The sequence below is a fragment of the Marmota marmota genome, unplaced genomic scaffold (assembly GCF_001458135.2).
Source record: "Marmota marmota marmota unplaced genomic scaffold, marMar, whole genome shotgun sequence".
Classification (NCBI taxonomy): Eukaryota; Metazoa; Chordata; class Mammalia; order Rodentia; family Sciuridae; genus Marmota; species Marmota marmota.
Genome location: NW_026000153.1, coordinates 3432125 through 3454022, shown reverse-complemented (window position 1 = coordinate 3454022; position 21898 = coordinate 3432125). Strand labels below are relative to the sequence as shown.

Sequence of the window (21898 nt, the reverse complement as noted above, 5' to 3'; positions counted from 1 at the left end):
TCCTCCTCCCGCCGGGCCCGCCCGCACCGCCGGGGCCGGGAGGAGAAGGGGACGCGCGGGCGAGTGGGCGAGCGCTGCTTAGGGACTAGGGTTTGCTCGTCAGGGTGAAGCAGAGGCCCAGCCTCTTGACTCCGTTATCCAATTAATGCTATGGAGAGGTCAGAATATAAGGGTAATCAATGGGGTACCATTTTGTAACCTTGAACCTCATGGAAAAGGTTCGACCCCACTATTCCCGGTCCCAGTTTGGTGATCAAATTGGATGGACCTAAGAATCCCTGGCGCCCCATTTTCCTCTACTCAGCTAGTAGAGAAAGGGAACGTGCTGCTTGCTCCCTGCTCCCCCAGGTCTTCGCGTCCTGCTGCCCCCAGGAGGCTGCTGTGGCACTGTACAGGACCCACCGGCCAAATCCCAAGTCTGATTGGGTTCCTCAAAACTAAGTCAAGTCTTAGGCTGAAGCAAATCAGTCTTCACAAGAGCCTTTCTTCTTTGGTACAAAGAGGGAACGACTCACTCCCTGGCAAGAAGTCACCTCTGCCTCGTGACAGTTCCGGTTATCACCCATAGACCCCTTGTGAACTTCTGGATGGCAGGAACTAGGTCATTTTTTAGTAATAGAAATAGAAACCGCAGCAGCAACAGCACAAAAATAATAGGGCACATCTTTTGAGGATGCACCCAGCACAAAGCACTGCCAAATGCTTCACCTGTCTTACTTTTATCACAAAACCCTATTGCTCTCCTGGCAACTCTCTCTTTAGCTAAGCCTTGCAAGGAGCCCAAGGTAACCCAGCCAGGACCGTGTTTGAGTTCTCAACCACTCAGCAATGTTTCTTTTCTAGGCCCTTGTAGTTCACACTGAAGTCCTGTATCTCCCTCCCCCAGCCATTCCTCCTTCTCCCACCTTGGCCAGGGATAAATCCTAAGTGGTCTAAATCTGTTGCAACCAACCCATTCCCATGTGCAGGGACTGGTTTGAAAAAGAGCACATGACCAGTCCAGGCCAACACCACTTGTGGGCTATCTGTTGCTGAGTTCTGGGAAATGCTTTCTTGTTCTATAAAAGAGGTGGAAGCGATGCCATTGCTTCTGCTGGATGATGTGAAGGCCACCTGATAACCACAGAGGAGCCAGGCAACAAAGCTACCCTTTGTGGAGAATTGCTAAGGTAAGTGCGCTGAAGGTGAGAAAAATCATATTCTAATCCTATCTCTACTATTCATAAATTCATGCAGCCTGGTGTTGATTCTGGAATATACTTGAGGTTCATTCCTTCTGTGAACAAGAGAAAATATAAAGAAGTAAACAAATGAAGATTGCAAAATTCAGTCCTCTCTATGTTTTGTCTCTTCATCAGTGTCTACTCCTGGATGCTTACATGAGATCACATTCTGTACTTCCAGCTTCTCTTCCTGCATTCACCTCCACCTCACTCAGGTTTAAGGCTCTAAAATGTTATTGTGGTTTGGATCTGGAATTTCCCCCAAAAGTTTATGCGTTGAAAGCATGATCCCCAATGCAACAAGGTTCAGAAGTGGAGCTTTTGGGCAATGATTAGGGCTCTGACCTCAACAGTGGATTAATCCATTTGCTGGATTTGTCCATTGAGAACTGAATGGATACTGAGTCGGGGTAATTACAGGTAGGTGGAGTGTGGCTGGAGGAATTTCCCTGGTGTGTGTCTGTGTGTGTGTGTGTGTGTGTCTCCATCCCACCCCTCTCTGTCCCTCCCTCTTTCCTTTCTGACTGCCAAGCAACTGAAAGCTAAGCAACTTTCCTCCCACAGCCCTTTCACCATGATGTTCCCACCTTGGAGCTGGCCAGCTATGGACTGAGAAACCTCTGAAACCATGAACCCAAATAAATCTTTCCTCCTCTAAGTTGTTCTTGTCAGGTGTTTTGGTCACAGTGACAAAAAGCTAATAGCTGGAAATGGTGGTGTACACCTGTAATCCCAGCAGCTCGGAAGGCTGAGGCAGGAGGATTGTGAGTTTAAAGCCAGCCTCTGCAATTTAGCGAGGCCCTAAGCAACTCAATGAATCCCTGTCTCTAAATAAAAGAAAAGGGCTGGGGATATGGCTCAGTGGTTAAGTGCCCCTGAGTTCAATTCCCGGTAACAAAAAAAAAAAGCTTACTATCACAGCATTTTTTCCCACTCCTTTTTCCCTCAGGACAACATTTCTTTGCTACACAAGCAGGTCATCTTCTCCAGAAGTGTCAGACCCCACATCTTGCCATCCTGCACTCACACATCCAGGTGTCTGAGCTTGACTGTCTTTGAAATCTTGCTTACTGGCCTATAAGTCTTTTATCTAGGGAATTTACATCTAGTTTTAAACCTTTTGGGGAAATAATGGCTACTTAACCATCATGTAGTAGTTTCCCTTGGCAACTGCTCTAAAACAGAATCCAGGGCTGGGGATATAACTCAGTTGGTTGAGTGCTTGCCTAGCATGCACAAGGCCCTGGTTTCAAACCCCAGGACCACAAAAAAAAAAATCCAAATTAGAATGGGAGAAGAATTTTTATTGTTTCATTAAAATCATGCACACTCTTCATTTAAATATATAAAGTAGGTACTACATGTTCTATTAGTTCACCTGGAATCAATAAATGGTAACTGGCTCAAATAGCTGTTTCCTACTGCTGAGGAAAAATAACCCAAACTCCTTAGCAAGATCCTCCGCGATTTGCACCAACCCCAGGACCAGCCTTGTTTGCCCACTAACGAGTACCCCCAAACCATACTTTTGCATTTCCCCTCTATGGCCTACACTACAGTGTTAGATGCCCACATTCTCTGGAATGCTTTCAAACTCTGCCTCCAACCATTCAAATACCTATGGATCCTTTCAAGTTCAGATTAAAAAAACACCTCTTCCAAGAAGCCTTTCCCATTTCTCACATATAATTGTACTAAATATTGAGTTATTTAGTATTTGTCCTTAGCAGTATTTACCATATGTTTTATTTATTGATATCCAGTATTACTTAAGTAAGGCACATTTCTAAACAAGCAAGTAAAATGGACAATAATGCAAGCAAGTAAGATGGACAATAAATGTTTTCTGTAGAATTGTATTAACCTCACTTCCAATTTAAGAATGAGCTGTTCTCTTAGATGTGATAAAACTTCTTAAATCTCTTACTTTAATTAGATTAACTTTGATTCAAGTAATTAAAAACTTGTATCCACTAGCATCAAGAGCAAGAAATATATAGTATCTCATATAGGAAGTCCCAAGGTGGAAGATACAAGGTTGGTTAATCAAGCAGCTCAAAAATATTTAATGTTGTCAAGAACCCACATTCTTCTCTTTCTGTTCTGCCATCCTCAGCTTGTTGACCTTGTCCTAGACCGTTCTCCTCAAGTCTCAAAATAGCTGCCATAGTTCCAGGCATTGCTTTAAAGCATGGCAAAGTCCAGTCCCCCTACTCCAAAAACAAAAACAACAAAATTGAACTGTTCTTATCTTAAATTTCTTAAGAAGAAAATTATGCCAGAAACTCCTTAGCCTCTTTTGTGTCTCAAATTGGCCAGAATTGTACTCTCAAAACACTTTACTGGCAAGGGAGATAGGATTATCTAATTGGAAACCAATCAGGATTTACTCCTGGATTGTATTGAGGAGAGGAGAACAGGATGACAGAGAAGGAAATAGGACAGGCAAGGCCAAAATAAAAGCTGAATTTTAGCCAGTCTCTTAGTCCTCTATTTCTGCATATAAATCATCCAAAAGTTTAGTGGCTTAATTCTTTCATTTGTAGACATCTGAAAATTAAGTCATAAAAATAGCAAACAATTCATTTGACTTAGCAAATAATTTGATAACAGATTATTCACTTTTTCAAAAGCCTGTAAATTACAGAAGCATTTGAAGATGAAGTTATTAAATAGCCATTCCCCTCTTTTCATCAAAGCAGATAGGAAAATGATGACATACATTCTTTGTAATGTCACTTTCTTACACTGAATAGGACTTCTAGTTCTCTTTTAATTTTTTTTATATATATAAGGCAAGAACATTTTTAAGTGGTGGCTATACCCATGGACTCCCTTTTGCAATGGTATCTTCCACTTTTTGTTTGTTTGTCTGGCAGTGATTAGGGCTCTGACCTCATCAGTGGATTAATCCATTTGCTGGCACTCAAGATTGAACCCAAGGGTACTTAACCACTGAGTCACATCCCTAGCCCTTTTTTATATTTTATTTAGAGACAGGATCTAAGTTTCTTAGGGCCTCACTAAATTGCTGAGGCTGTCTTTGAAGTGATCCTCCTGCCTCAGCCTCCCGAGCCGCTGAGGTTGCAGGCTTGAGCCACTGTGCCCAGGGTACCTTCCATATTCTAATAAATGTATCAGTGCCCCTGTAACAACAGCTGTCAGATGATGAGTGCTGGCACATATACTACCTCCCTCCCCACTTTTATCAAGACACCCATGGAATTGCTTGCACACAATCTAATGTATTCCAACTCCATTTCTGTGAATCATAGAGCGCTAAAGCCAGAATTACAGTCTCTTCAATTGACAGATGAAGACACTGAGACCCTAGAGTCTAGAGAACTTTCCAGAAGTTGTCATGCTAGTGATGTTAGTGGGATCTCACTATCTTGTTTCCTGGTTGATCACCCTTTATGCCACACAGTGCTATTAATGATTAACTTTAAGGACAGAACTAACTCTAACCAGGTTAGCAAGTCAGATTCTTTAACAGGACTTGGCGACACCCACTCAGCCAGGTTCCCCCATAGGGTCAGAATTTGCACTGACTCCTCAAGGACGACAGGTGTGTCCTCTAACCTGCAGCCCATCCTCCCCAGAAGTACCACCTACTCCTCCCCTCCCCCACCACTCACAGGGATCTGAGGTCTCCCCAGATCTTATTTTATTATGTGCCCCACTATCCCATACAAAGCTGGAGCTCAAGGACATACTTGACAAGGTGCTTCTGTCCCCGCTCCATTCAGCCAGCCTTTGAAGAAAGAACACAGCTGAGGACACACTGCTGGCCATATGGTCACCCTCACTGTGAGTTTAAAGCCAAATCTCAAGATGGGAATCTTATAGTTCAGTCATAGAGTAGGTTTTTGCTTCTCAAACGTTGTTGAATTTTCACCCTTGGATTAATTGTTTGGATTTCAAAACCCTGGAGCCTCTTCTCTTTTAATATGGATTTGTTCCATTTACAACATTCATTCAAACCCACAACACATTTGTTCAAATCATACATTTCTAAATAGGAAAACATAAAATGTGCTCCCATTCATTAACATTTTTAAACCATGAAAACACAACTAAAAATGGTGCCTGGCTGCTACTTTTCTTCCTCTTCTTCCTTTCCCCCTCCTCGTTATTCCCTTTCTTCTTTTTTACCCAACAATTGCTATAATCCACACTAACAAAGTAGACTGTGTTAAGAATTTTCTTCACTTAACATTTCTCGTTATTAATAAATTTTGCACTGACAACTATAAAGTGAACACTTTGGATTTATGCACCTAACCTAATTACATATGCCGCATGTACGCATTTCATTATTTACTTGACAGATTCATTCCTTGATATCATAAATAATTAAACAAGAATCAAATATTAACAATCAGATGCATGTTAATTCTCCTCAAATCTGTAGAAACAAACTATATTTTTATCTTCAGTTCAACAAGCACTGATTAAAATTTCTTCATTAGGCAAATTTCATAAACAAAGTTCTTGATCTACTTTTACTTTCATGAAAATTAAACCTGGAACAAATTATCCCAGGATTACTTCATGGGGAAAAAAATGAATATAACAGCATTTCTAACAAACCATTGGTATTGCAATCTTTCATGAGCACTGTTGTATCCTATATATGAAACATTAATCTGTGTGTTTGTTAGGAATTTCCAAATACAATTTTTATTATGAGCTAGAAACTAGCACCATAGTGGTTGTTAGTAGTATTATTACCAAAGGTGTCTTGTCTGGTGAGATGATGGTTTTAACCAAACAATTATTTTATAACTTGTTTAAAGAATACTTTCCAGACATTATGGATAATGGTAGAACTCAATTTATCTGAGCTGAAAATTTACTCTGGGGTCAAAGTATAGCTGTTGCTTCTTCCATTTTAATGAGTGAGGTTTAAATTTTTTTATTCATGTATATCAACATCTTCATTGATCAAACTATTCTCACATTTTATCAAATTTGCTTTGGTAGAGCATACCATACAATTTCATCATTTAAAAAATATTAAAGATTCATAGATAGCCACATTATTCATAATACAAGATTAATGCCAGTCTGACAGGTTTTTGTAAAGATCTGACTCTTTTTTTCCTAAGTGCACATACCATATCTATGTGAGATGTACCTCTGATGCTGCATATTGATTACTCCCTTCTCTTCTCTTCTAATGCTAAAGAGAAAATATTATAGAATGATTGTCAGGGTTAGTGTGTCTCTGACCTACACATGTACTATTAATAATTTATGAGCTGATTTGAAATACAGCACCGGGAAACCAACAGACTTAGGACCACTGCCGCTGTCTAGAGTGACATCCATTCGGGGCTGACAACATGTGAACCCATGTTTTGAGATTCTGTTTGTTAAAATGCATCAAGACAAAATTCTCCAAGTGCCAGAGTTAACTGATTGGAAGGAAGCCCTGCTACTTTGTTAGAAATTTCAAGTACATTTATCTCTTTTCATCTGATCCTTTCCATGACATGAGATTTCCTTTTAAAATTATATAATCAGGGTGTTAACTTATAGTGTCTATAAACACTAGAGAATCTAAGTTCAAATAACATGGAGGTATGAAAAGCAAAAACCAGCGCTTTCTCCTATTTTCCCCACACTTCACAGCCAGAGCCTGTCTGGTATGTCTCCTTCCAGACTGTTTTCCATGCTCCTGCCAATATAGGGGAGGTCGTCTCCTCTACCCTCAGGAGTAGCATTGCACTTGACAGACTTGCTTCTTCCACTCCACAGAACCTCCCACATCCATCTGGAGCTCATTTTTTTGAATAACAAAAGAGTGTTCCATTTTATGGATATGTGGAGGCTCATTTCCAGTGCCCCTACTAATGCATTGCTAAGGTCTCTCACGATTGAAAAACAAAAAATGGTGCCACCTTCACTGGAAATCCATGCTTACAAACTTACTGGCCCACTTACTTGGCTGAGATAGATTCCCAGAAGTAGAATTGCTAAATCAATAACTGAAAATCTCCATAGACTATTAATTAGGCAAGAATATATAAATACTCCTTTTAGGATTTAAATAGCATTATGCTTCATTAATAGATAAGCTCATAACATTTTAAGTACACTTTTGAGGGAGTATACTTTTAAAACTTTAATAATATGGAGTCATTTGGGAAAAGATGAAAATTTTAGTTACATGAATTTCATGTGTGAGTAGCTTTACATAAAAGCAAACTAAAGCCTACATTTTTAATGCTGTAGCAACATGTCATCAAGCTACATGTCTGTATATATTATTTTAAACATCAGTGTCCAAAGCAGCCAATCTTCATTTCAGCAATGCTACATATAACCAATGCTTTAAAATGTGTGTTGATAGAGATTGACAACTGTTCAACCATTGAATGCTTTTCAAAATATATTCAAAGAATTGTATGTTTGGAAACAGTTCATCTAGGACATCTAATTAAAAACAGTGTTGTTGGGTTTATTTGAGATCATCACAAGCAAGTGTATTTGTAAAATTCTCTGCTTTTCCCCTAAATTTGTTTGAAGCCTTCCACCAACAGTGCAATGGTTACCTAGAGTGTCTGTCAAGTTCTATTATATGAACTAGAATATGCTTTTAGAAAAGATGCCTTGCATCTGATGACAGGCACTTCCTATCTGCCAGGACTCAGAGAAATTGGAACATTGATCATTTCTTGTAGAGATTTTCTTTAGCAGGATGATAAAGGGAAACCTTGTTATGCCAAATGACTTACTAGTCAAAAGTAGCCAGGACATTGAAACCTGGAAACTAGTTAATGGTTTGTAACAAGTCAGAAATAAAGATGTTCAACCAAGAAAATGACATTAAGCAGCACTGGCTACAAGAGGAAAGAGCGGCCTGTCAGAATCATGCGAGGGCTGTGGTGACAGGTAGACAATAACATGGGATGACACTGGTTCCTCTCAGTGGGGGTGTTTTCAACAGCTTTCTCTTGGGAGTTTCCATGCACTTCCTTTGTAGGAAATCTTTCCTCTAAAAATGGCAGCAGACCCCTTGGAGGTCTTATTAAAATTCTTCTTCTGTGTTATAAAGTGCATTGTATGAGGCAGATGACAGTACCCGAACAGTTAATTCTTCATTGTATAAAGGAAAATGGGAACAACAGTCACGCCAGTGAGGTGGCCAGGCGGCTGACATATCCAGTAGCGCTGCACAGTAGGCATTGTGAAACGGGAAGAGAACCCAAGGGGAGCATCAGTCCCCAAGCCCACCTAAAATGGCAGACAGCATGAATCCAAACAGAAGCGGTAGGCTATGTAATGAATATTTCATATTTCAGTTTGGTATCCATTGCATCTGCAAATGAGTTTCGCGAACTAGCTTAAACCTCCATAGTGTAGAGTCGGTGCAATAGCATCCTTGGGATCAACATGGTCTTCACTTTTAAGAGAAATTTCCTTCCATTCACTGTCTGCCACAAAAGTGCAACAGTGTACCTCAACCTGCCTCATTATGGGCTGTAAAGGACAGGTAACAGAGAATAGAAGGACAGCAAAGAACCCAACAATGGCTCCATGAGTTCCTTCATGTCAGTCACTTTGAGAACTGAATTTTGACCTTATTCAGAATAATGCTATTTTATTTAACCCTGTCCTAGTATAGTTACATCATTTCATGTATGTCTATTTAAAGTGTTATAATACCACTAATCTAATTTCCAATAGAGTAATAGCTGTTAGCACAGTCTTTTAAGCCATTTCTCTCTGTTTTTATTCTATTCCCAACATATCTTAGCTGTATATCAAAATAAACATTTCATAACCTTTTTCAGCTAAAATTTTTTTCCACTAATGTCATTTCAACCAGTGGGAGGTCTCTGTTTTCCACACAGCAGTTCTACATTTAAAATTATTTCTGCTATAGATTAGCTGTCCCTTGGTGAGCTATGAAAGACAAAATCTTAGCCTCTTTAAGCCAATCTTGTTTGACAGCATGCAATATTTACATGAAATAAAAATCAAATATTTGTTCTTTTCCTACAAGCTGTCAGCACAAACTTGGGTTGTGTAGAAACCTATTCAGACAAACAGAATTGATGTTTACTACGTGATATATGATAAAAGGTGGATAATAAGTAACACCAAAGATTATTTTAAAAGGAAAAAATTAATGTGTCTTTTAAGAAACCAGAGGTGATCATGTTGTGCCATAAATTATAAGGTGCATCAACAACTAAAATTTCTTTGTTTATTTGCTTAACGAAGCATGGGCTTAATTTTTGCTGCTTATTTGCCAGAGTATTAACTTTAAGTCCATCACAAAGATATAGGTAAAAGAAAATGTTTGTTACTCTAAAAAGTTTCCAATTAAGGTCCTCCTTGAGATCTTCTCTCCAGGGAACTTTCTAATAGTTAATAGGAATGCACTCTGTAGTCAAGCAAGCTAAGCATCCCTGATATCACTGCCACCTAATTAGGGCCACAGAGTCACCACCTCCAGTTGCCCAACTAAGTCATGCTTCTGCTTAAGAAACTGGTCATTCCTAAATAAGTAGGAGCAGTGATTTGCTAAAAAAAAAAAAAAAAAAATTGCTTTCATGGCAAATTCTTCTCTCTGGGATTTGAACTATCATGGCTGCTCTGGGGTCTGCCTCAGGCTGGGGGCAAATTCCACTACCTTATACTTACTCTCCTTGAACTCAAAAAGACAGACTCGTTCTGCTTCCTGTGGACAGTGTCCCATCTGCTGAACACACATTTAATACATAAACTCCATTTCCAGGAATAATACCTACCGGTATTAACAAGAAAATACCATCTCTACAAGATTCCCTGAAAAGAAACCCTGTCAGTGCCACTCATTCTACCTTCAAAGACAAGTCTTTGTAATTACTTTCTCCTCTTCATTGCCCTGTCTGGATAAAGCAACAAGATCAGGAGAGCCTATCCATTTTCCCCAGATACCTTCCAAAATGCATGTCTGCTTTGCAGGCTGAGATCAGAAATTTCATTATCTGTATTTGTATTAGTAATTCACTGCACAAAGAGAACAGGGGGCAGAGGAGGAGAGCAAGCATGGAAGCAAACATCAGACAGACAATTGTATATATGCAAATGCTTGCAAATTTCTGCCAGCCTCTCCCTACGTATAACCAAGCAACATGGAAGTCTATTCATCCTTCCAGCTTCTTTGCTGCCAAATATGGTTGTGGGCTTGGAGGAAAATATTCAGAAAATGTTAAACTTGCAGCCACCAGGACTAAATCAAACTCAAAATCTACAACATCAAAGGCTAATGCATAAATAAAATCAGGGATTTTCTAGAAAGAGAGGCTACAATGCAACCTCCTGGCTGCAGAGGATGAAACCCCCCCCCCCAGATGCCCTGCAGGGGGCGGGGGAAGGGAATGGTTGCTGGTAGCTCTCCAGCCCAACTAACAGCGAACTGAAATGTTGCTTCTTGTCTTTGAGGTTTTGCATTTGCATAAACAGCCTAAGCAAGAAGGCATATTTAAAACCAGAAACCGGCATGATAAAGAAAATGCCTCAAACTCAAATTCATAAATACAAGTGCTCACGTTCAAATAAATTTGCATGATGACTGAAAATGATGGCAAGAATCATCATATATTTTGTCTTAAAATCAATTATTCACAAATAATAAGGTTATAGACATCTGCATGACTTCCTTTAGTCTATACATTTATTCTAATCGTTGAAAATCAATAATAATAGTAATGGTTCACACAGAGATATGTCTTTCCCATGCAGTAATTCAATTCATCCTCAAAATTATGTTTGAAGGTATGGTCAGTTATACCCATTTTACTGATAAGGAACTGAGACTCAGAAGTTCAGTGATCTATTCAAATTCATATAACTAATAAGTAACAGGACTGGACTGACTGAATCCCAAGCACTGTCACACTGCTATATTTTGAGAGTCTCCTCCAAAATTGATCTTGGAACTTAATTGCCATTCTAAAGGTACTGAGAGGTGGACTTTTAAGAGGTAATTAGGTGATAAGAGCTCTAGCCTCATCAATGGATTAAGGCTGCTATCATGGGAATAAGTTAGCTAATCTGTGGGAGCAGGTTAGTTAGAAACAGATTCCTAATAAAAAGATGAATTTTGTCCAATTTTTCTGTATTGCATGTGCTCATTTGCCCTTCTGCCATGTTTTGACTTGGCAAGAAGGCCCTCACCAGAAGTAGCCCCTTAATCTTGGACTTTCCAACCTCCAGTAATGTGAATAAAATAAGCCTTTATTGTTTATAATTTACCCAGTCAATGGTATTCTATTACAGTAGCAGAAACAGACTAGAACACATACCATATACTGTATGATGCTACCAAAGAGAATTCATTCTATATCGGGTGGTCTGGGCCAATGTGACCTCTCTACAACATTGGACCCTATTGCCCATGGCTGCCTCCTTGAGACCTTCTGCCTTCTGTATTCTTCAGAGTTGTCCTTCATTGGTTTGCTTTCTAACTCTTGGATTTTCTGTCTGTCCACCCTCTTCTAGATCTACCATCAGTGAGCAATCTCACCCACTTCCATTATTGATTCAGTAAATATTTTTGAGTACCTCCCAGGTACCAGGCACTATTCCAAGTATATGGGATGATACAATGAACAACAGCCTATCCCCCTAGACAACTGCAACTTCCATTATCATGGGAGTGCAGAGGAGATAGAAACAAATAGATATCCATTTAGGTGTATGTGATAATTGTTAAAGAGAATATAAAGTAGGGAAAGGGATGGAGAGGGTAAGGGCAGAGGAGTTGAGAAGGAGACTTCAATGTAGGGCCAAGGAAGGCTTCACTGAGATAATATTTGTATAAAGATGGCCAATTTATCCTCCTCCCCCCATTTTCATCTCTGGGCATGTCATTTCTTCCTGTAGCCACATTTCAAAATCATCACTGCCACACCTGAATTCATGCTCTTGTTCCTGCTACACTTCTTCCTGTGCTCCCCACTCTGGTTAACAATACCATGATGCATTGCCCCACAAACATGCACACAGTCAATAAAGATTTAAGGAGTACCTTCCAAGTGATGGCACTATTCTAGGTGCTAAGAGAACACACGGGTCTTGTAAGAGCTGTTTTCTCTTTAAGAAGCTGTATCTAGGGAAACCACAGAAGGGGTGATCAAGGATTGACAAACAGCTGAATTATATCCCAAGTCTTCCATTCATGAGCAATAGGTCTGTCTAATATAATGGGGATAATGCTACCCACCTCAGATTAATGTTATAGAGATTAAATGCAACAACACAGACAAATTGAGCAAGTGGGTGAATCAATAAACAGTGAATAATGTGCTTACTGCAGTTCTTGACAAGAGAAGTACCCAGCAGGTTTAAACAGTGTCATCCTGGCCCACTCTCACCAGTGCTCAAGACGGTAGCAAGATAGCTTCCCACAATTCCAAGTTTGCATCTTATCCCACCAACCCAGAGGATAAAAGACAGTTTCTTTTCTTAACAGTGATAAAAAGAAAATCATTGGTTTTGATGGGGTCACATGCCCACTTTTGAACCAATCATGTAAAGCTAGGAAAATACCATTGCTCTGGTTGGCCAGGCTTGGATTGCAGCCCCCTTTGATGATGGAGGTTGAATCAGCTTCATTCAAACCACAGGCACAAGGGCTGAAGGGATGGCCCCTGAGAAACACCTAGAGATGTGCAAGAAGAGAGCAGGGGGTGAGCAAAACAAAGGATACCCACTGCCCTCAACTACGGCACCTAGTACATTCTGTCTTGAATCATGGTTAGATATTTTCCTATATATCTACCCTCAGATTGAGATCCCCTGAAAACAAGGGCTGTTATGCTTATCATCATAGCCCCTGGAGGACTCAGATCAATTTTCTGAATATACATGCTTAATAAATGTTTGTTAACATGAATCAATTCATTAAACTAGTCTAAACTGGTTCTCTAGTTAATTTAAATTCTGTGGTGTCTTGTTCTCTCTTTTTATTACACAAAAATACATAAAATCACAAACACACATATTTTGTAACACCTGAAAAGACCTAAGAGTCCAATAGCAGAAGCAAATAAACCATCTTCATCATTTACACACATATTGACTTTCTGGTCTCTAAAATCCTTATCTCAACTAGTTATACACAGCTGAGAAAAAGAGCAAGATTCTGTGGTGTTTTTCTAAGCCACTTCATTTTGCCATTCTGTTTCTATTCAGTAAATGTTGCATTTGCTGAAAATACAAAAGCATAAGACTCACAGTAGCTTCTCAGGAGGTCTCAGTATGTGATCATCATCATTTGGATTTTACTACAGTGTAGAAATGTCTTTGGTCTTTTCTTGAATAATTTAATTTCAATCTCTATAATCTTTTTCAAGTCTCCTCCCCACCTCCAATTCTGTACTTTCAAGAGAGGCACAACTGCCCAGTTTTGTTTGTGGCTAAATGTGGTGTGTGACTGAGTCATGTAGTGATGTGGACAACTTTCAGATAATCTTAAAGATGTCTGGGTTTGACTTTAAATAGTACAGCAAAGGGGGAGGGCATCTTTGGAGGAAACAGATGACACCTTTTGGCCATATAAAGATAACTGTTGAAGCTGAGCGAAGGGTGCATATGGATATGGAGATATATGATATTTTTTGTGTGTGTTTCACAAATTCCTATTGGAAAACAAATTAAAAGGGGTCTCCCCCAGCCATGCTCTTCCTTTTCCTTCTTTCTGGCTGTAGAGGGGACTGATTGGACCAATTTCAGAAAGCACACCTTGTGGGTGGCACAGCCTTTCCACCAACCTGGGTCCCTGAATGTCTTCCTGGAACCAAGATTGCCCACCTGCTTTGGAGAATTATCTGAGAGAAATAGATTTTTTTTTCTCCCATTTGAGCCATTACAACCTGGGGGTTCTTTGTTACAGTTTCTGTGTTCTCCAGATAACACTACCTCTTTTTTATTTCCATTCTATTTCAAAACAATCTCTTTTAACAGACAGTACAATCTCTCCTGCCTTAACCAACACTCTCCTTTTTTCTGGCTCTGTTACAGGTCAACACAATGCTAGAAGTCAATAAGTTTTACTATGGTTACATTTTTTGGTTATTGTTCTTGCTCTGGAGGTCAAGCTCAACCACAAGCTCTACAATACCTACATCCACTAAAAATAACCTTAAATTAAATTGCTCAAAATACAGATCACTGACAAAGCCTTTCCACGAATGTCACATTTGAGTTTGGAAGTCAATTATTTAATATAGTTATAAACAAGCTTTTGACTCAGAAAAGTACCAAAAATTACAGAAGCAAAACTGAGGATGAAATAATAATGTTAAGCACATTTCAAATAGAGAATGAAAGGTTAAAGAAATTTTAATTTAAAAATATATATATAAAGTACAGTGATATTGTAAATTGTAATATTGTAAGTAATATTGTGTGGTGAGTGGTGCTGGCAGACTGTCTTTACCTGCAAGCGTATATTCGATCACACCAATCATCAAATACAAACAATCAATGTAAAAAGTGTTGGGTGTGTAGGAACACCCCAACTATCATTGGATGCCCACTAACTAAACACTATAAGCAAATCACACAATCCTAGGGCAACCACGAGCTCCCAAATACCTCCAATGCCACACGATTTCTCTTAGCCAAAGAACAGACATTGTCTGGTGGTTCTCTCCAGCTGATGGCTGGACATCAGGGAATGGTGAGGTCAGTCCAGGGATGGACAGCAAGGAGGCCAGTCTCATCAATATTCTGTTGTACGTTGGTGATTGGTTTCACCCAGTGAAAATCAATGTCCATTGGTTATGTCCGGTGAGGTGATGTAACTGCAGCTGGGCGTGTTCTTTGTGCATGTCCATGGAGCTGTGCTCCCCATCAATTGTAACCAGTCATTGCTAAGGATGCCTATGGCTAGTGCCCCTTACAGCTCTTTATCAATTACAAGCAGACATGACTAAGCAGTTCAATGGCTGCTGTTCCTTATGTCCAGCAAGTTAGTGAGTCCCAGCATGTCCCAGCATGTCTATAGCAGATGCTCCTTACAATTTATAAACTACCTTGTAGGTTGACTCTGACCTGTAGACCTGTTTTTGTCTTTCTCTTTCCAACACTGGAACGGTTCAACAGTGTTTTCAGGTGTCCTCCTGCCCTGGTAACCTCACTCCAAGCCCCCTTACACATTTACCCTAAGGACTAAGGGACTTGCCTATAGGCTGGGCTGAACATAGAACATAGGGCATGTGGACATAAAAATGATTTTCTCAAAGAAGTGGTTAATATTTGTCTATTGTTCCTTAGAAATAAGATTGCTTCTCACACCGTGGCTTTTAGGGGAGGTCTCCTTCAGGTCAGGAGATGAACGTGATAGGTAGACCTACAAAGAGGAAAACAAAAATTGGATTCAAGACAGTGCCCGTTACTTATTGAACCTAAACAGAATTATGAGTTTCAGGAAGCTATCTACATGGCCTTCACTCTGTTCACTACCACGACAGACAACTGGTAACGGCTGCTCACACCCTCCAGCCCAGCAGGCTCTACCATCTGTCCCAGCCTCCACTCCAGGAGAACTTCTCTCTCTTCCAGACCAGTTCCTAGACTGTGCTGTGGGATTAGGGTGAGGAGAAACCCAGCAGATGGGATACTACCATGTCGCATGTACCCTGAGAGCTGCTGGGAGAAGATGGGGAAGCTGGAGGGGTGGTGAAAGGGGGGAGAACAGAGCCAGTGTGGGCTGGGCTGGGTCTGGAAGTCTGGAAATTTGTCAAGAGTTTGAAAAGAAGCTGAAGAAGGAAAGGGACATGAAGAAGGAAGGAAGGAAGAGAGAGAGAGGGAAGACAGAGGCATTGTGTTTTTTGTTTATTTTGTTTTGATATCAGGGATTGAACCCAGTGGGGCTTAACCACTGAGTCACATTCCCAGCCCTTTTTTATATATTTTGTTGTTGTTGTTAATTTAGAGACATAGTCTCACTAAGTTGGTTAGTGCCTCACTAAGTAGCTAAAGCTGGCTTTGAACTCACCATCCTCCTGCCTCAGCCCCCAGAGCCATTGGGATTACAGGCATGAGCCATCATGCCTGGCTGGACAGAGGCTTTTTTTTGTTGTTTTTTTTTGTTTGTTTGTTTGTTTTTTTGTTTAAGAGAGAGAGAGGGAGAGAGAGAGAATTTTTTTAATATTTATTTTTTAGTTTTTGGCGGACACAATATCTTTGTTTGTATGTGGTGCTGAGGATCGAACCCGGGCCGCACGCATGCCAGGTGAGCGCACTACCGCTTGAGCCACATCCCCAGCCCAAGACAGAGGCTTTTTTTTAAAGAAGTTTAACAGGGTTAAAATTCAACTTCTTGGTGTTTTTTAGGAGATCTTAGCAAAGCTTTAAATTAGTTTTTCAATGACGTCTTTTAAAAATATGTTTTAGTTATAGATGAACACAATACCTTTATTTATTTATTTTTATATGGTGCTGAGGATTGAACCCAGTGCCTCACACATGCCAGGCGAGTGCTCTACCACTGAGCCACAACCCCAGCCCCTTCAATGACTTTTTAAAAGTCAGACTGGCTCTAGCCTTATATGGGGTTCTATAACACAGCAGCAGACATTTGGAGAAAGCACTAACCTATCCATATTGCTAGGGTGACAGCCTCTCAGATACTTCAATTTGCTCCCTGGCCATTTATTGAGTGCCCACTCCACCTTACATACACTATGCTAAGTGCAGTGTCTAATGAGAAACAAATCAACCAAAAGAAATATTTAACCAAAATATTTCACTGAATGATCTCTTGGTCAAGGAGAAAAACAGTCCCAAGGAAAGCTTTTTTTGAACGTCATATAGACCTCATGAATGGGTAGTGACATCACCATTTCAGTGGCCTGCCAAGGAGAAATGAGAACCAAGACACTATTACTTGGAAAGAAGTACACAGAGGGTTTTTGTTTACCCTTGGGAAATCTGATGTTTCCCAAATCCAAGAACACAGACATCTCTTAATCACCTACTACTCTGCTCTAAGCTCTTCTGCCACAGGTAAGGGGCTTTAAGAAGGGTCTGAGGGCCTCTTATGTACCATTTGATAGTAACTCATCATAAACTCTAGAATGTGCTCTTGTAGTCAACTGTGGGCTGGTGCTGGGGAAGGGAAAGGGGGTCCAAAATGAAATGAAGTCCTCACCCTCCAGGGACTATTGCTGAAGAAAGGCACAGACAGGTGATGGGCTATGGATGCTGTCAGAGAGGCATGTAGAGTTTAGGAAGCATATCAGGCCACCAAAATACAGAGGAAATCTGGCTGGGTATGGGCAGAGCAAGTGTCAGAGCACAGGGAATATTTAATCAGAGTCCTGGATAACTAGTAGGAACTGGCCAAGCAAGAGGGCTTTGGGAGGGGCAGAAAGAGACCTTCCCAAGCAGACAGAATATGCAGTGATTTCACTTGCACCTCATACCTACTGCCATGCTGCAGTATTATCTCAGATTATAAAGAAGCAAACTCTGAAAAGTGACTTGCCCCAGGTCACTCATTTTGTAAGCAGTGAAACTGACATTTAAACATAGCACCATACATAGCATCTGCCTCTCTAGACAACCTGGTCTCTAAAGAGTAATCTTTCTCACTTAGTGATATCCACTTATATCTCGCACCCTGGCCTCAAAAACACCCATGGTGAATGCAAGTGTCTCTTAATCATTCTAAGAAGAAATCCAAAGTAGTATAGTTTTAAAAAGATCACAGAAGTTTAGATTCTCCTCTTCAAATCAGTTTAGAGAAACTGCATACAGTCATACACACAGAGTCACAGGGAATGGTAACATATCAAAGACACTGAGATGTCGTGCAGAAAATCAATGTTAAACTTTACTTACCCCAATGTCTGAAATGCAATTGACTATGAAAACCTCATCCTGTTTTCCTACCCCCTTTCTTTTTAACAGTTGCATCCCTCAGAACTAGTGTTCTAGGGAACACCTTTAGGATATTCTGATTTAGTCTTATTGTACTGATGAGGACACTGAGGTCCAAAGAATTTGGGACCTGCCTTTAAGTTAAAAAAAAAAAGCCAGAATCAATTCACCAGACCTGCTTCCAGATCCATACTCTTCTCTGGTAAATCTCTTTCCAGACCCACACCCTCTGATAAATCGCACTTCAACATGTCTATTCCATACCTCTGATGAATAAACAGCACAAGCAGCACAGGAGTTGACAACCTTGCAATTGTCAACTTACAAATCACCCATTTAAAAAAATACAAAGAAATCCCTAGGTGAGAGCTGAGATCGTGTACACAAACTTTGAGTATGTTTATAAACACTATTAATCGCCCTTGTCATGGTTTATACTAGTTCTTCCAGCCTGGCTGATATCAGTTGTTTATCTTCATTGCCATCCACTGAAATAATAATACCAATAACAACTTCTAGTTCTCATTTTGCCCTCAATGTGAAGGATAACATTAATATATTGATGCACATTTCTAGTGTTTATCTTTATACATCCATTTAAATGGAACAAAAACTGAAGAAATCACTCGTTAACCAGATAATCAAAATCAAACCTCTGTACCAAGTATTTCATTGATATATTAAATCCCATTATCACTAACTAAGAAAAATTATTTGTTTTGGAATTTGGCTGGAATCAAGACAACCAAAAACAGATAGAGGGTCGGGACTGAAAAAATTTAAAGGTAATAAGCAAATTAAAAACATATTTCAAGGATACTCAGTACAAAATTTTGAGAAGTATTTATGAATAGCAACATACTATGAAAGGTCAATTGGATTTTCTTTCTAGTAAGTTAAATATTCAGTGCTTGTGCTCTGCATTTGTTACCAAAGTCTTCTTTATCAGCAGAAGAAGGCAAATGATACCCTGCAAATGTTTTAAACGTGCAACTTTGCTTATCTTCCTGTATTAATGTTCCTTATGGCAGTTGCTATATTAACCTTATCACACAGCACAGCAAAAGGGAGACCTATTGTGAAGGGAGGGGGGAAAACATTTCATTTAATCTCTGGGACCATTTTTTTTTTTAGTTGTTGATAGATCTTTGTGTGTGTGTGTGTGTGTGTGTGTGTGTATCTGAGAATTGAACCCAGTGCTTCACACATGCCAGGCAAGCGCGCTACTGCTGAGCCCCAGCCCCAACCCCTGGGACCTTTTATTAACCTAGCAGTTTTCTGATTGTCAAGAGGGGAAAAATTAAAGTTAGGCTTTTACTAGGTTTTCTTAAAATCTCAAAGAGAAACTAGACATTTGCAAATGGGTAATTCATTAAACACCATACAATGTGAAGAGGACACAGATTAGATTATCGACTAAATGCTCATTATGTGAGTTCTGGGTTTCACAGGGTCCACTAAGAGCCTTGACAAGGAGACAGGAAGTGGCTCCTCCTGAGAAAGTCAATCTCTCCTTCAGAGCTTGAATCGCTCATTTATGGATGTGACACTACAGGAAATCCCATCTGCCCCTGGTAAGACTTCTATTTTCCTCTTCATACACTATCTGTGTAGACATGGAGGAAATTCAAAGGCTCCATCTTTTAATTTCTTTTTAACTTTGACAACAATATGTAACCTGACCTGAGCCCTTTTCTCTTGAGGTGCTTGATAAAGCATCTAAACTTTATGACTGAAATTAATATTTTCATTCAACTGCAAATGCTTGAACTCAACACACATATTAGCTGGGTGAACATACGCCTCTTCTGTTTCTTATGCCAGGTAATATGCTTTTTCCTTTTTTTTTTTTCATTATCCCTTTAATGCAGAGCAGGGCTACTGATTACAAAGAGGCAGTTTGACTCCAGCAATAGGTCTTCTTCACTAATCCTCACTGTCATGGAAATTCCAGCTGCTACAAGAATAAGAGGCTCAATCCATATTTGCCAGCTCTAATATGAAATCTGTCAGAGCCCAAATTAATGAGTTCCAAATTCCTTACATCACGATAACAGGTTAAGACTGGTCAATTAATTACATAAATCCTTCCCGATTCATTGTGCGTTTGCAGCCCAGATTGTGTCTTACATTACTCCATGACACAAGGCCTTTTGGCTCCTGTTGTTCCGCAGAAAGGCCCCATTTAAGTGGAGGCTGACTGCCATGGCAAAATGTTAAATGTCACACGTTAAATTTGCACTTTTCTGTAATTGCTTTTGTTAAAAAAAAAATTAAATGAAAGCACAGGGCTCCCAGTGTACCACTGTGCAGACGGCTGGAATTGTACTGAATGAATCCTAGGAAAGGCAAGTACCTGTTTTATCTCCAACAGTTCACACAGAGCCCTCTGTAACCAATTCTCTATAGGTAGTGGAACCCAAAAACGAATATATTTGTGAAAATAACCAAGTTTCCTGAGATCTGTAGCAATAAAAAATACACATTTGGAAGATGTTTTGCTTTATTAAAGGATTAAAATGGGCTTCTCTACATGACTTCCCTTGTCTGTGTGTATACACACACACACACACACACACACACACATACACACACACTCACTACCTGTGAACCTAATCACTTGAAAAGAACTCACTACCTGTGAACCTAATCACTTGAAAAGAAAAAAATATATTATACAAGCATGTATAATATATTTGTGTTAGGTCTTGCCTTTAAAAAGATGTTCCTCCTGGCTTTGCTATTTGGATTTGTAAATGTAATGTTAACAGAGGGTAGAAGAATTGAGGGCCTAGAACAACTCAAAATCATCCAGGTCAAAGCTTTTCCTTCTTAAAACGTCAAGATGTGCTTGGAATCAAGCCAGTGGGAACTCGACCTGGAACTATAACCTCAGGATTCCTAGCATAGTCTCCCTTCAAGCCACTGCATTTCTTTGTGGGGTTTTTGCAGATAGGTGTTCTGTACCGAATGCAACCCGTTAGGGTTGTTTCCTGAATCATTTTACGAGCGAATAGATGATTCTCTGAGCACAAACTGAAACCTATAAGGGCTGCAAGTGCTTTCCACTGGGGAAACACTTCGGACCGGAACATTTCAGACACAGACAACTAGCCAGACCCAAAGCTGCAGGTTCTCGGGCTGACGGTCCTCTGCGGCCGCCGCACTGGCCCTGCAGCGCCGCCCTCTGTCCGCCAGAGGCCTTGCACCTAGTAGTCAACGGCCGAGCGCTTCTTTATTCTGGGGCAAAAAAAAAAAAAAAAGAAAAAAGCTTCTCTCTTCTGTCCCCAACCCAATGGGATAGGGGTTTTGTAGCTCTTCGCCCGTGTACGTACGTACACACACACACACACACCAATCTCACCCACGGCCCAGTCGCACCAGGCTCGACTGTACCCTCCCTCTCCAAATGAAAAGAGGCAGGTTAACACGACGACACACCGGCCAGGAAGGTTTTAGGCTCCCGGGGGGACTGGAAGAGACCGGGGTTAACATGTGCAGTGCAAGTGCAGATGAGAACACTGAGGATGCGGGGGTTTGCCCTAGCCCAGCCGCGTCCAGGGCGCTCAGGGGAACGCCCAGGCCATAGCCGCATCCAGGCTGAGCACCGTCGGTCTCTTGGGCGCAAGACAGAGCTGTGCAGCGCGAGCATCTGCAGAACAAAGACACGGGTTCGGCCCCAAGCTGGGGGACGCCGCCTGCCTCCGCCCAGCGCTGCCCGCCCGGACCCAGCCAACGGGCGGCGGGGCCCGGGCCCGTCCGCGCGCGCGCGCTCACGAGACCGG

The 21898-nt window shown here is 40.6% G+C and overlaps 1 protein-coding gene across 7 annotated transcripts in view; it reads right to left on the bottom strand.

Moving 5' to 3' along the window:
• Snx10 (sorting nexin 10) overlaps positions 1–21898 on the bottom strand; it is a 167324-nt gene that overhangs the window by 77595 nt on the left and 67831 nt on the right. The window contains exon 7 of one of the 7 annotated variants that reach the window (XM_048786373.1): positions 14525–15579. The exons of the other annotated variants lie outside the window; for them this stretch is intronic. Coding sequence (XP_048642330.1) covers positions 15549–15579 — 31 coding nt within the window. The 3' untranslated portion in view covers positions 14525–15548. Of the gene's footprint in view, positions 1–14524; positions 15580–21898 lie in introns of those variants that run through there. 7 annotated transcript variants of the gene reach the window in all.